Source organism: Mus pahari, chromosome 12 (genome assembly GCF_900095145.1).
Source record: "Mus pahari chromosome 12, PAHARI_EIJ_v1.1, whole genome shotgun sequence".
NCBI classification, from domain to species: Eukaryota; Metazoa; Chordata; class Mammalia; order Rodentia; family Muridae; genus Mus; species Mus pahari.
Window position 1 is genome coordinate 39736092 of NC_034601.1, and position 14285 is coordinate 39750376.

The 14285-nt window shown below is 41.5% G+C and overlaps 1 protein-coding gene across 4 annotated transcripts in view; it reads left to right on the forward strand.

Moving 5' to 3' along the window:
* Positions 1-14285, forward strand: part of Ccdc80 (coiled-coil domain containing 80) — a 33273-nt gene that overhangs the window by 4505 nt on the left and 14483 nt on the right. For all 4 annotated transcript variants that reach the window (XM_029544771.1, XM_029544769.1, XM_029544768.1 and 1 more), the window contains exon 4: positions 5714-5870. In XM_029544771.1, the coding sequence (XP_029400631.1) occupies positions 5714-5870 (157 nt within the window). The remainder of the gene's footprint in view (positions 1-5713; positions 5871-14285) is intronic.

Here is a 14285-nt window from a genome sequence, read left to right on the forward strand (position 1 = left end):
GAGAGAGAGAGAGAGAGAGAGAGAGAGAGAGAGAGAGGAGAAAGGGGAGAGACTCCCTTTGGTACTTTCTGTAGGTTAATGACATTTTAAATCGGATTTTTTTCAAGTGATTGACAAATTTAGGTTATCATATGATAGGCTATTTGTTAAAGTCACCAACAGCCACTTGTATATACCCAGAATCCATAAACCGAAATGCAAATGTTCCAGTTCGTGACATAAGAATCACTTATTTCAAAGTAGAACTCTAGCAGGTTCCTATTTGTCTGTAGTCTGTGATCTATGGAGGCAAGCTGCTCTCTGGGGCGTGGGAAAGCATTAGCACTTGGGCTGTTCTGCTCTCTGAGTACCTGGGACTTTGCCCAGCCCATTAAAGCACCCTCGCACCCAATTCTGTCCATTTGGCCAACAATGCAGGCAGAGTGATCCTCATAGCTAGGTTTTTAAACAGAAACAAGGGATCAAGGGTAAAATGTCAGGATTGAATTGTGCACCCCCCTGACAAATACCCTCTTTGCCCTAAACAGCTAAGTCAAAAAAAAAAAAGAAAGGCGTTTTCATACTCCACCCCGATGTTAGTTGTGCCTTCGATTTCTTTTACCTGTTCCCTGCTCTCTCTGTTAGAGATCGGAATGCCCAGCCGGGGCTTCTCTGCTTTTAACAGAGACCCCTGGTCATAAATTGTTATCAAATAAAACTCAAAGGACAGTTTCTGATGACATCATAGGAGGCAAAACAGAAACCAGCTGGGACTGCCTCTGCCTCTGCTGGCTGGCTCTTTGGAGCTAGCCAGAGAATCGGGTTTTGTTATTAGAAAGAAAATCCCAGCAGGATAAGGTTCAGTTGGCCAGGCCTGTGTGTGACCATCTGATCATATCACTGGTGTGTTTTCTGAAGCACTAATGATGTACGAGGGAAGAATGGAGTAGAAAGGGAGAGATGGGATGACCGAGATACCAAAACCATGGCTCTGGGTGAAAGGCATCACTGGTGCATGAATCCCTTCCAACTCACTTTTTCCATCCAATTCTGCTGACTGCTGACGTTATTCAGGAAGTCTAGTGAGTCAATTAGCATTCATTAAGGCTTAACAGTTTCAGAGCTGTTAAAGTATGGCGGAGAACATTTACTTCTAGCCTCAGCTTAACCCAGTGTGCTCAGTTTATGAGTGGGGTTGTATTCCCAGAAATGGTGTGGGCTTTCTTCCTCATGCCTCCAGCTTTTTAGTAACTGGATCCCTGACTCAAATTTATCGTAAAACCCCTGGCGCTTTGAATTCAACCATACCATGCTTTAGATGCAAAAACATCCCATAGCTGCTAGTTAACCAATTACTCGGGGAAACCCAAGCAGCAACTGTCTAAGTCGTGGTTAAGCAAATGGCTTCTTCAAGGCCTCCAAGTGTATTGCAGATAGATCCAGATGTCCCGCTTTTGGGCCAGAGCTCAATCCCTTAAGCCACCTGCACTTGAGTTTGTTAAAAAGAGCAGATTCCACAATTGAGGCCCTGTTGAAACCGCATGGTTTAGTTTGTTCAGTTCCCACAACGAATGATTTATTAACCCTCTTTCCCAGATGAGAAAAACAGAAATTTAGATTGCTTGAGATGTTTGCCCAAGGCACGAAGCTTTTATGTAATGAAGACCTTGTATCGTTTCAACTTCAAACTCAATCCATACTCCAACCTCACTGCCATTGGCTATCAGCCTCTGTAGGCATACACCACAAAGAAAATGGGAAATCAGAGAATAAAACTACCCATTAATAAATATGAACATTTGAATCTTTCTTCTGGGGTTAGTGAAGTGGCTTGGCAGGTAAAAGGGCCTGCTACCAAGCTGATCAAGCTCCAAGCTCCACATGGTGGAGAGAACCCATCTACAATAGTTGTCTTCTGGCCTCCGTGTGCATCGCACACCCACAGCCCCCGCACATAATAACTAATAATATACATTTTTAAGACTTCATTTTGGACCTCTGAGTTTCTGAGACGCGTGAGGAAACAGTCTCATTTTGTAAGAAGTGCCAATGTGGAGGTACTGCCTTCTCCACTCTGACTTCCCAGGCAGTTGGGGAAGAACGCTTGACTGAAGTCATTTTCCTGTCCCTTCAAACAGCTTGCAGTCCATCTGGGGTTGCCTACAGGGAGGGTGTAGCACTAAAACGTTGGTCTCTGTGGAGGACAGCTAACAGACATCATTTGGTGGCTCCAGGGTCCCCTGCTTGTCAGCTTATGGCGAGCTTCGATATGCTGAACTACGTGGATTCAGGCTCCTGTCTTAGCTTTCTTTGGCAATGGAATCTCCCGTAATCCAAATGGGTTAATACTTTCAACACTGCTTCAGAGACGGGTATTGAGATGGCAATCTGCTTACTTGGTTTAAGTTTTGTAAAGGGTTTAAGGTTCTGTTTTGTAAGGCAGAAAGTTAGTTTATGGATAATTGGAGACTTAATTTATTCCAAAACTTTCCCAGTATCTTCTGGTTCCTGTTTGCCCCACTTATTTAGGCAGCCAGGCTTCATCCTCTGAGACTCACCGACCCAACACATCATTGAAACAGAAGCACAAGTAAGATCTTGCACACCTACATTCATGACCCAAATCCTGAGTTACCGCCGTCAAGCTGGCCAGAAGCCATAAGATAGGACCATTCACAGGGGGTGGGGTGGGGGGAGTGCTGTGGAGCTCTTTCTAGGAAGAGGAAACTGGAAACAGTTTCCATTTTTAGCCGTTGGAAGTGTTGCCAAGCTAGAAAGTGGATGTGACAGAAATGTCAACACACAAGGAAAGGCTCTGACATGTCAGGTGATCATCTGCTCCCCTTTCTTTGTGCAAACTCCATCCATCAGCAGATTAAGTGTAAGGAGAAGGTTTTTCCATCTGGCTTATGGGCTCTGCCTAGATAGTCATAGACAGGGGTCCACCTGTCTCAGAGTTTCTCCTGCCTCTGGTATGGATGGACTGATCTCTGTAGCTTGAGGAATGTGAACCAGCTAGTGTGGATCACAGGATGGGAGCAGAGTCTGAGAACTCAGCGTCTTAAGGAACATGATGTCATATATATATATATTCTGGTTCCTGTTTGCCCTCCTTACTTATGTATATATGAATGATACAAAAATCCCATGTGAACTGTGAAGACGTCTAGAACTGAAATTAAAAGCAGTGAGGGTTTGAGCTATGGTGGTAGTGAGAGTGTGGGAGGCTGGAGGATGTGGACAAACACAGGTGGGAGGAGACAGGGTAAACTAGTTAAAGGCAACAAATGTGTTGCCTGCAAAGAGAGAGCCTGCAAAGGCCAGAAGCCAGGATGCGAGCATCACCTCCTTGGTGAATTAAACCATTCCTGGGCAAAGCTCTAGGTCGAGATAGACCAGGGAGGATTTGATTTCTCTGAGATTGCTACTCGGCTCCCGTGGCCCAGTGCTCGCTGCTGTGTACATTTGTGGGAGAAGCTGCCGTGCAGGGGAGAAAGGGCATCTCTGAGATTACATATTGTCTGAAATTCTTAATTATACATGCCCAGGAGGAGAAAACTGGAGGAGACTTTGAGAACTCTTAAAATATGGTCATGGACCACAGGGCTCCATGACAAAGCATGAGACAATGAAATGATGCCTGTGTATGGATATGAGAGAACAGTAATTATCACTCGTCCAGCGTCTGGGAAGTATGCTTTCGAACTCTCTAGAATATATCCTAAATATGGGCTGGGAGTCCAAAATCATGAGCAGTCAATCTTTTTATCTTTGCCTTCACTGATTTATTTTGTCACTTAAACACTTAAACAGCATTTTGTTCATTCCAAATGGTCTATTATAAGAAAAGAAAAGAAAAAAAAACAGGCCAAAAAAGAAAAATCTAAAATATGTCAAGTTAAAATAAAATTTCAAAATTCATCCATCCCTCTCAAGACACGGAGCTAACTAACAACAACCAACAACCAAAAATATGATCGCCATATTTTTTTAGAATCATCCTAATTTTTTTTCTTAAGGCTAATCTTGAATCAATGAATACATTTTAGAGAGTATGTGAAATTTTTATACTTTCCTCATGGAGATTACATCTTTTAAAACATATTTCCTGGCCATTATGTCCATCTGAACAGGCATAAAACAGAAAATCAAAATTAACCAGATCATATCTGCTTTAAATGACGAACTAAGAAAAACATTTTAAAAAGCAAAATCAAAAATTTTGCTAATGTTCTGCTCCTGGGCTTTCAGAAGCATGTTACATTCCTGGAGGGAGCATTTTGTCAAGCACAAAAATTTCATCAGGGAACTCTAGTCGGCATCAATAAACAACTCTGATGGAGAAAAATAACGAGCAAGATAAATTCGGAGCCAAATTCATTGACCATTTTTGATAAAAAATACTTGACAGAGATTAACAACACAGTAACTCCTCCTAACCCAAAACGCTAACCATGTGGACACAGACTTTAGAAAGAGATTACATGTTTTTGATGGGGACATGGGAAAGTGACTGTTAAATTTGAACATGGCTAAATGTAAGAAAATATTTACAGAAAAAGAATATATGGGCTTGTCTCTAAGCCAGGGGGTGAGCCAACAAGGGGGCCTGCCAGGCCTCACTGCAGACACCTGCCCTGTCAGTTTTCTTGATTCAGGAAGATCGAGAAGAATCTGACCATCATCAGAAAATACTTAATGGCTTACCACGTCCAGAGCAAGCAGCATGGCCCTGACCATTTTCAGAGTGTGGGCAATAGTTTTGGTTTCAGCTTGGAAAATCTGTGACATTGGAGAAGGCTCCAAAAAAGGCAACTAAAATGACCAGAGGGTCAGAGAAGCTCTTGTGTTAGGGTAGATTCAAAACAGTAAGACATTCTTAGAGGATACAAAGAACCTAAATAATTAACCAAACTCATATAATGTACATTATAATATACATGCATATACACATATATCTATGTATGTATGTATATATACATGTAATGCATATATTCATAAATAGAATTCACAAAGAAAGACTACTCATTTTAACTGAGACAAAATGAAATATAGCTTCTCAGATGGCTAGCGATCAAAATATCTCTGAGTGTCTTTTCTCAAGAAGAGTCCCAAAATATGGATGAAAAGATTCCAGGTCTTGCTTAAAGGAGGCTAAAGTAAAACAGTTAAAGCCATCTGATAGAGCAGAGCTGGGCTCTAGTATCAAAAACCCCTCCTTGGGCCCAGTGTGACAATGAATATCATCTATATGGCAAAATATGACCCCATAAGCCATCATAAAAACTGTCTGCAAGGTTACCTCATAAAAATTCTATTCCATAGTGTGCAAGGCCTGGCTGTGAAACTTTCCCAGCATTATGGAAGTGAAAAACATGATTGAATTATCCAATGTCTAGTTTATTAGAATAGATCTAGATGAGGAAAGGCAGATATTCGTGGAATGTGACAGACTTAAGAATAAATATTTCTGTGTGTCCACAAATAGGAAAACCATGATACACAGGAAGTTGAGGTAAATTAGAGAACTGAATAGAGACATCTAAACTATTTGGACTAGTTTTTATTTTACTTTAAAAGAAAAAGACTGTCAAAATGGTTTGGTCTTTGTTATGCAACTGCTTAAGAGAGCAGTTAACAGTTAAGTGCACTCTGCTCTCGGTTGTCACTGGATTTGGCCTCATTGTGAATTGAGCACTATGAACTAATCCATGCTTGTCCTCCACGCCTCCAGCTGATCACCACGCCCAAGGCTGAGAACAATATGTATGTGCAGCAGCGGGATGGATATCTGGAGAGCTTCTGCAAGATGGCCACCAGGAGGGTCTCTGTGCTCACCATCTTTGGTCCTGTCAACAACAGCTCCATGAAAATTGATCACTTCCAGCTAGGTGCTCTTCAGCATTTTATTGTTTTTGATTTTGGGGGCGGGGGGTTGTTTGTTTGTTGTTTGTTTTGGCCTCTTATCTATGGCGGGACAGCTGTTAAAGGAGAGGTCTTGGGTGGTGATTGGAGGAAATCAAAAGAAACAATGGGATGTTTGGAGGGTCCTCAGGTTGTGATGACAAAGATTCTATCTATCTATCTATCTATCTATCTATCTATCTATCTATCTATCTATCTATTTATCTATCTATCTATCATTTGTCTGTCTATCTATCTATCTATCTATTTATCTATCTATCTATCATTTGTCTGTCTATCTATCTATCTATCTATCTATCATTTGTCTGTCTGTATGCCTGCCTGCCTATCCAGCCATACCAGGAGCATTCTGGGTAAAGATGTTAGCATTTTAAAACAATAGATATGAAAGGTGTAGGAAATGAGAAAAGTGTTACATGATTGGGGGTAATCAGAGAGGTGCATGGCCCTTTGCTCTTGGTTCTTGGGCCACACCAGTTGACATGCCTACAGACTTTGTGCTACTGCTGATTCACCTTGCCTGAGGACCTGCCGGACCCCTGGATGCTGGCAAGCCTGAAGAGGGAATTAGCTCGAGTTAGAAACTGTTGAGCTAACTAAAAAGCCACTGAAAATATAGATTGGATTTCTCCCAAGTCCTTTTGGAGAGCATAAGAATTTGGCTGAACATTAGAGTTTTCACAAGTTTTCATTTTGGTGTGTGAGGAGCGCAAGGCACAGCTCAGCCTCAGGCAGCTGAAGTGTGATAATGTAGCAGATCCTGTGAGCTTGTTGCAAGATTTACTGATTAGTCCAGTCTCACACTCAGAAGGCTGGAAAAGAGGCAGTGATTTCTTTTATAGTTCTTTTATCTATAAAACTTTCCATGTAACAATTTGTGTGTGTGTGTGTGTGTGTGTGTGTGTGTGTGTGTGTGTGTGTGTAATTTTGGTCATTTTTTTTTACCCCAACTACCCTCTCTCATACTCCTCCCTCTCCCACTGAAATCAATCTTCCCACCAAAAGTTTTCTTTTTAATCTTTTCTTAAGTTTACTGCTGTTGTCGTTTAGCTATAATTAAAGTTATCCAGATTTTTTTTCTGAAAATATCAGAAAGCATAGAAAGCTATTTCCCCTATTAATTAATACTAACACAAAATAATATAGAATTGCTCAGGTTTTTCTGATGCAAGATCTTGGTACAAATGACCCATCTGTTCTAGTTATGTCAGCTTGATTTACATATGGGCTAGTTTTCTAAACTCGTCACCTTTAATTGTAGCAACAATTGTTAACATACGATCTCTTGTCTTCCCAAATCTTTTAATGTAAAATATAGTGGTGTAAGCACAGGCACAGTGTTACACAGCAGCTCTCTAGAACGTGGCCTTACATTTCCAGTTATGCATTCTCTTCCTTAGTTCACCATCCCCTGAGGTGGCTGCAAGGGGAACACAAACAACATCCTTTCTCGTGTCCCATCATAAATCATGACATATTAGTAAGTGGTTTTTAAACTCTATTCCTCTGCTATGTGCCTGTCTGGGGGAGAACATAATGTCCTTAATCAACAACAGCCTGATATGGTGACACACATCTTTAATCCCAGCCCTTGGGAGGCAGAGGCAGACATATCTTTGTGAGTCTGAGGGCAGCCTGGTCTACATAGTGAGACTCTGCCTCAAACCAATAAAATCAACAATGATCAAGTAAACCAAAAGGGTGGGGGAAGTAGTTTGGGAGGCCAGTATGTCTACATCCAGAGTTACAATTATTTTGTAATTATGTGATCTCAGACAGGTTATATTTTTTGGTTGTGAGTTTAGCCTTTAATGGCTGGCCCATCACTCCAACCCACCTCTTAAGTCTTAGAAGAAATCAAACCTTCTTCCCAGGCTGTGCTGCTGATGAAATAAGATTGTGGATGCACACCCCTGCTGACAATGAGCACTATTCTTATAGCTATCCTTATCACCAAGACTGGGTCTGGTGAGCAATGTAGTTTGATCCAAGTAGTTTGGAGATCAAAGGAACTGTCGCCATTGTCACCAGAAAAACAATTGCTATTGCTTTCTGCTAATTACAGAATGCTGACTTGCAAGTGCTCTTTTTGGTCAGATTGCAAGATTGTATTAGAACTCAGGATGATCAATGAGAAGCCCGAGGGAGTAAAAAGCATAAAGGCATATTTAGAGGTTAATGAGGATTCAAACCATTTGTTTCCTGGAGTTTCACACAGTAGCCTGAGCCAGCCGGCTTCATGATACTCCAGATGTCTAGAGAGGAAATAGACATCCAATCCAGCAGAGACCGGTGCTGGCAAGTGATAAAAGTCCTCCACAGCCAGGTGTTCTCTGTCAAATGTGCTACCTACCAACTCTTCCACAGCGTGTTCTCATTCCTTAGCTCAGAGGAGTTTGGGAAAGTCATTATATCTTCTCCATCAGTCTTGGTATAGTCCTATTATAAGCATCTGGTACTGCCTTGGAAACTTTTTAGCATTATTCTGGTGTTTTCTAGAAATCTGGATTGAATATGAACTGTAGGGACGGAGGGATTTTTCTTTTTCTTTTTTCTAACTTATTGAAAATCAGGTCCTCCAGTTTGTACCTTTGTCTCACAGAGTGACAGCATTGGCCTGCTTTGAAAGAGGAGGATGCTTTTTTTTTCTTTCTTTCACTTAATTCCTGGAAGGCCCTTCCCTCCCTGTGTCCCAGGTTACCCTCATGAGAAAGGCTTGTAGCTCTTTCAGCCAAGACTAGGATTCAGTTATGGGAAAATAAAATTTGGCATGAGCTATAGTCTTAGTAAACCAAATCCCAGCTTTGTCTGATTTTCAGCCTGAGATCTGTCCAGTAGTTTTACTTCTCCTTAAATATGAAGTAAATACTCTGTATTTCTCCAGAGTTTTACTGGCCCTTGAAAGCGAACACTGACAACCAGACACAATGTGGATGCAAGCATCAGCTGGTCCATCTTGCTAACGGTAGTTAGAACATCTGCTATGGGCCTACAAACACTAGGAAATTAAACTTAAGGTTTCAGACATTCGTCTGAAGAAAGTCACAAGGTTTGGGCAAATTCCAGTGCCCATATGGGTTTGCCAGCACAGAAGGATATTATGTGTGAGATACTAAAATGAATTCACACATAAAGGCTTTCTCTGTTGTTTCTGTTTAAAATGTCACTCTAGAATAAGAATATTGGTGTTTATGTTGAGTTGAAAGATCATAGAATTGGTCAGTTAGGAAGAAGTTTCTGGATACTGGCTCTTTATTAAAGGATGAAATGAGAAAGAGCTAGAATACAGCAGGTGGTAATTCGATTCCCCTAAAAAAACATAAACAATAAATATTTTTACATTTGCCTTGGTCCCCACATATTAGGGACTGAAACTCAAAGGATGCTTTAAGTCCCCACTCATCCCAGTGTGTGCTGTTACTCACTGGGTTATCTCCCCAGCTTTGAGAGCTTCCTCTGAGGGAATGGGTGTTTAAGGGTAATTATTAAAAAGGAGGTAGAAAAATTGATAGATATGGGATACAGTACAAGAAATGATAACGTTGTTTATATAAATAAGGAATGCACAGATGAATTTTAAACTAACATTTACAAATAAGAATGACAGAACACATTCTCATCTACATTATTTTTTCTTTGATTTTCCTGAAGAGAATTATGGTATATGGTAAAGCTCACAACATCAATACCCATAATAATCCCCCCCAACCTGCTTCCCCTTTGAGCCAGTCCAGAAAAACTGATCCTATGACTCCAGATGTTGCTTTCATCTGTGATGAGAACTTCTGCCAACTGCCCTTGCTAGACCCCTCCACCGTTTGAGAGAAGCGGGAAGCCTGGGTGAGCGGGTGTCCACAGTGTCTCAGGGTTTCCTGTGTACTCAGTCTCCAATCAGAAAGGATGTAAACGGGCTACAAAGCCCAGCATCTGTTCACTCATCTTACACCACTCCCTGCCCTTACCATCTAATGTGTCACTGTTAGTGTCAACCCCGGATAATCAGGGGGACAGAAGTACAGAAGCCAAATGTGCAAAGCAAGTCCCTAGACACTGTGGAGGAGACGGAAGTGATTCCCTGTCCAAAGACAAGCAAATACAAAAACCATGCTCTATCAACCCAGAAAATTTCAGCAGCCATTAAAAAAAAAAATGAAGTCTGTGGGAAAAATGGATGCCACTAGAAATCATGCTAGGCACAAGAAGCCAGGCTCATAAAGACAACTAATATTTTCCCTCATGAGCAGAAGCCACATTTAAACTTTTAAATTAGAATGACATAAGTTTTATTTCCCAAGGCTTCTCCGTTAATAAACCCACTATGTCACTTATGGTGTTATCTTTGATTATGGTGGTTGGAAGAGTCTATCTTTTTATAATATTTTTTTATACTTATTTTGAAAACTGTCATATTTTATCTTTATCTAACTTTTGTTGTTGATACATTTTATATTATTTATATAAGAAGTTGTAGATTGAAGGTTCTCAAATTTATGCCTGATTCTTTTATCTATTATTCCCTGGACTCTGCAGGCAATCATATGTATTTGTGCTCCTTTATGAAAGTACAAATATCTATTTTCTATTTGTTATATATAAATAAATATTTTATACATAACACACACACACATATATACACACATACATATATAAGGAGAGACAGACAGACAGACAGACAGACAGACAGACAGACAGACAGACAAAGAGAGACTAACTCACTCTCTACTCCAGGTTAGCCTTGAACTTGCCATCCTCCTGCCTCAGCCTCCTGGGATTCCAGATGTGCACCATCAATGTATTGAAAGAGACCATAGTTCCAACAATTGAAAATAGAGATCTCGAGCATAGTATATATATTCAGTCTTAATAGATAGATTAGTAAAGATACACTGGGTCAATATCATTAGTGGCCTTATATGCTATGATAAGAGTTCGGGTTTTCTTCTGTGAGCGAGCGACTTCCTGCCCTTTGAGTGCATTACAATAAGCTAGGAAACCTATTTGGATGCAGCTCACCTGCTTACCATGAGTGATTCTAATTTGATTGGTCTGAATCCAAAGATTGTAATGGGAAGATTTCTAGTGATGGTGATGAAAGTTGGCAATAAATTCCACTCTTTAGAAAAAGCCAGTGATGATATGGAAGTGCTGCAACAACAGGAGACAGTGAAATGATCCCAGCATTGGTGAAGGGCTTTATAGATGCACTGCGCAGTGCTTGTCCCAAGGAAATAATGGAGTTCATCATGATGGCTTGTGAACAAAGATTAAGGTCACCTTGAATGGCATGCTCTAATGTGGAAGAGGCTTATATGAGCTTTCATAGTGATAGAACAAAAAGGAAACTCATAAATGAATGTACTTATCAAATACAATGGTGGGAGATCAGGTTGGTTAAGTACAACACATCAGGGCAATCTCTTCTATAGTTTTCAGACGTCATGTTTGTGTGTGTGTGTGTGTGTGTGTGTGTGTGTGCATTGCATGTGTCTGTGTGAGTGTGTCTGTATATGTATATTTATGTGCGTGTTTGTGTCTGTGTGTTTCTGTGTGTGTGTTTGTCTGTATGTGTGTCTATGTGTGTTTGTGTGTCCATGTTTGTGTCTGTATGTTCTATTATGTGCCATTCTGTGTAATGATCACTGGTAGATGTCAGATTTCTTCTTTAATCACACTCCACCATTTTCTCATTTTTTCGTTCTCTCTCTCTCTCTCTCTCTCGCTCTCTCTCTCTTTCTTTCTCTCTCTTCCCCCTTCTTCCTTCCTTCCTTCCTTCCTTCCTTCCTTCCTTCCTTCCTTCCTTCTTTCTTTCTTTCTTTCTTTCTTTCTTCTTTCTTTCTTAAGACAGGGTCTCACTGTGTAGCCATGTGATCTGGAACTCTGTATGTAGACCAGTCCAGCCTCAAACTCACAGAAATCTGCCTGCTTTTGCCTCCAGATTGCTTGAATTAAGGTGTGCATCTCCATGCCTGGCTTCCCCACATCATTTTAAATACAGAGTCTCTCACTGGACCTGAAGCTTGATGATTGGCTAGACTGAGTAGCTAGTACACTCCTGTGCTCAGCTTTCTATGTTGGGACTGGCGATCCAAACTCAGCTCCGTATGCTTGCGTGGCAAGTGCTGTGCCAAATGAGTCATTGCTTCAGCCCAGATGTTATCTTTTAACATTCATAGCTTTAGGGTTGGTAGAGATCTGCTGAGTAGCACATTCCAAAAGTTTTACTAATAGTCAGAAAGATGGTTAGGTCAAAGACATGGTTTGGGAGTGAGTGGATCTTAAGACAGCTAAAGATAGCCTGAGATAATTTTGTCTCTTAATCTTAAACATCCCATCTCTCCACAGTTACAACATTCTAGTCAGTCACTCCGTCAGTCGTCTGTCAGTCTGTCTGCATACTCTCCAGCACAGATATGGCACCCTTAGAGAACTTCAGCTCACAGCTCGAACTCAGGGGAAGGAAAAGAAATCGTGGATGCCAAGAGAGGAAGTAGTCACAAGTGGGGTTTTGACCATAATGCTGGCATACAATTGTTTAATAGTTTCTAACTGAAGCTAATTTTTAAGTGCCGCTGTGCTGTCTATAGTCAATCAAATACATGAAGAAACTATAATGCAACCAGAATTGTGCCACTGGGTTTTGGGACTGGGATTCCTAAAGAATGAGAAACCAGACAAGCATCCCATTTCTAGGCTATTTGTAAGAGGATGAAAAAGAGCTCTCCTCATCTGGCTAGCCCTTTCCTTGATAATCCCATTCCTATTCTCACAAAATGAACGTGGATCTTCGAGTCATGTTAGCTAAATGAGAAGAAAGTTAACAGTTTATAGAACCTCTTTAAAGAATGTCTACTTGTAAGTCTTGGAGAACTCCATGAGGACTGACTAATGTGCTCAGAGTGGATACACTTAAGAATCCATACATTCTGTGTTGCCTCCCAGACTGAAGACTGTTATTAGCCCAACTCTGATTTGTACAGAATGCACAGGGTAGGCGAGACCTGGGGCTAGAGCAGGCAGCCGCAGGCAGGAGCTGGCCTCACATGCACCTTCTTCAGACTTGGCCAGGAGTGGATTCTTCCCTGCTGTATTTGCCTCTGTCCTTCTTGGATCCAGCCTTGATCAGAGACTTCATTGTTTCCCTTGGGCAGATTTTTCTCCTCAGGCCAAACACATAGACATTTCAGTAGCCTGAGAGTGTAAAACGTTTTCTTTCTAATGTTTAGCTGAATTACTTCTGAAAACATTTTGCTTGAGAGGTGAAACCAGACTGTGAAATCAGCTTTTTGCTGGTTAGAGCAAAGTTTGTCTTAGGCCTTGAACCACGGTCCATTTGGCCAATGACTGGGAGGTGTTTGTGTGTAGAACAGTGAGAGCTATGGGGGAGGAAGTCCGGCTGACTGAATCCTGCTGCCCTTTTGCTTCTAGTGAACAGTGCGATCTTGAGCAAGCCAGTCCTCTTTTCCTTCCTCGGAATCTGTCACAGGGTGTGCTCTCCGAGGAAGAGATCTCGACTCTCTAGTTTTGAATGTAAGGAGGTGAATGGAGAGTTATCACCCTTCCTCCAGTCCTATGGGGAAAGGAGAGCAAGCATGGACAGAGCGGGAGTTTTGAGCTCTAATGTGGTTAACACTTTGGGGCTGCCCATTTGGAGGTGAGCGGGATGGCTTTTATATCCATTAGTTTTGCCGAACGTTGCACCCACCATCGTATATGTACAAGGTCAGGTCAGTGAGATGGCAAAAGGACTTACCATTCAAAGTCTGGTGACAAGAGTTTAGTCCCCTTGGCCCATGTAAGGGTGAACATAGAGAATAGATTACACAGACTTGTCTTCTGACTTGTTTATTTTTATTTTTATTTTATTAGATATTTTCTTTATTTACTTTTCAAATGCTATCCCGAAAGTTCCCTATACCCTCCCTCCCGCCACTGCTCCCCTAACCACCCACTCCCACTTCTTGGCGCTGACATTCCCCTGTACTGGGGCATATATAGTTTGCAAGACCAAGGAGCCTCTCTTCCCAATGATGGTCAAATAGGCCATCTTCTGCTACATATGCAGCTAGAGACAGGAACTCTGGGGGTACTGGTTAGTTCATATTGTTGTTTCACCTATAGAGTTGCAGACCCCTTCAGCTCCTTGGGTACTTTCTCTAGCTCCTCCATTGGAGACCCTGTGTTCCAACTAATAGCTGACTGTGAGCATCCACTTTTGTGTTTGCCAGGCACTGGCAAAGCCTCACAAGAGACCTCAATATCAGGATCCCTTCAGCAACATCTTGCTGGCATGGGTTTGGTAGCTGATGATGGGATGGATCCCTGGGTGGGGTAGTCTCTGGATAGTCTACCCTTTCATTGTAGATCCAACCTTTGTCTCTGTA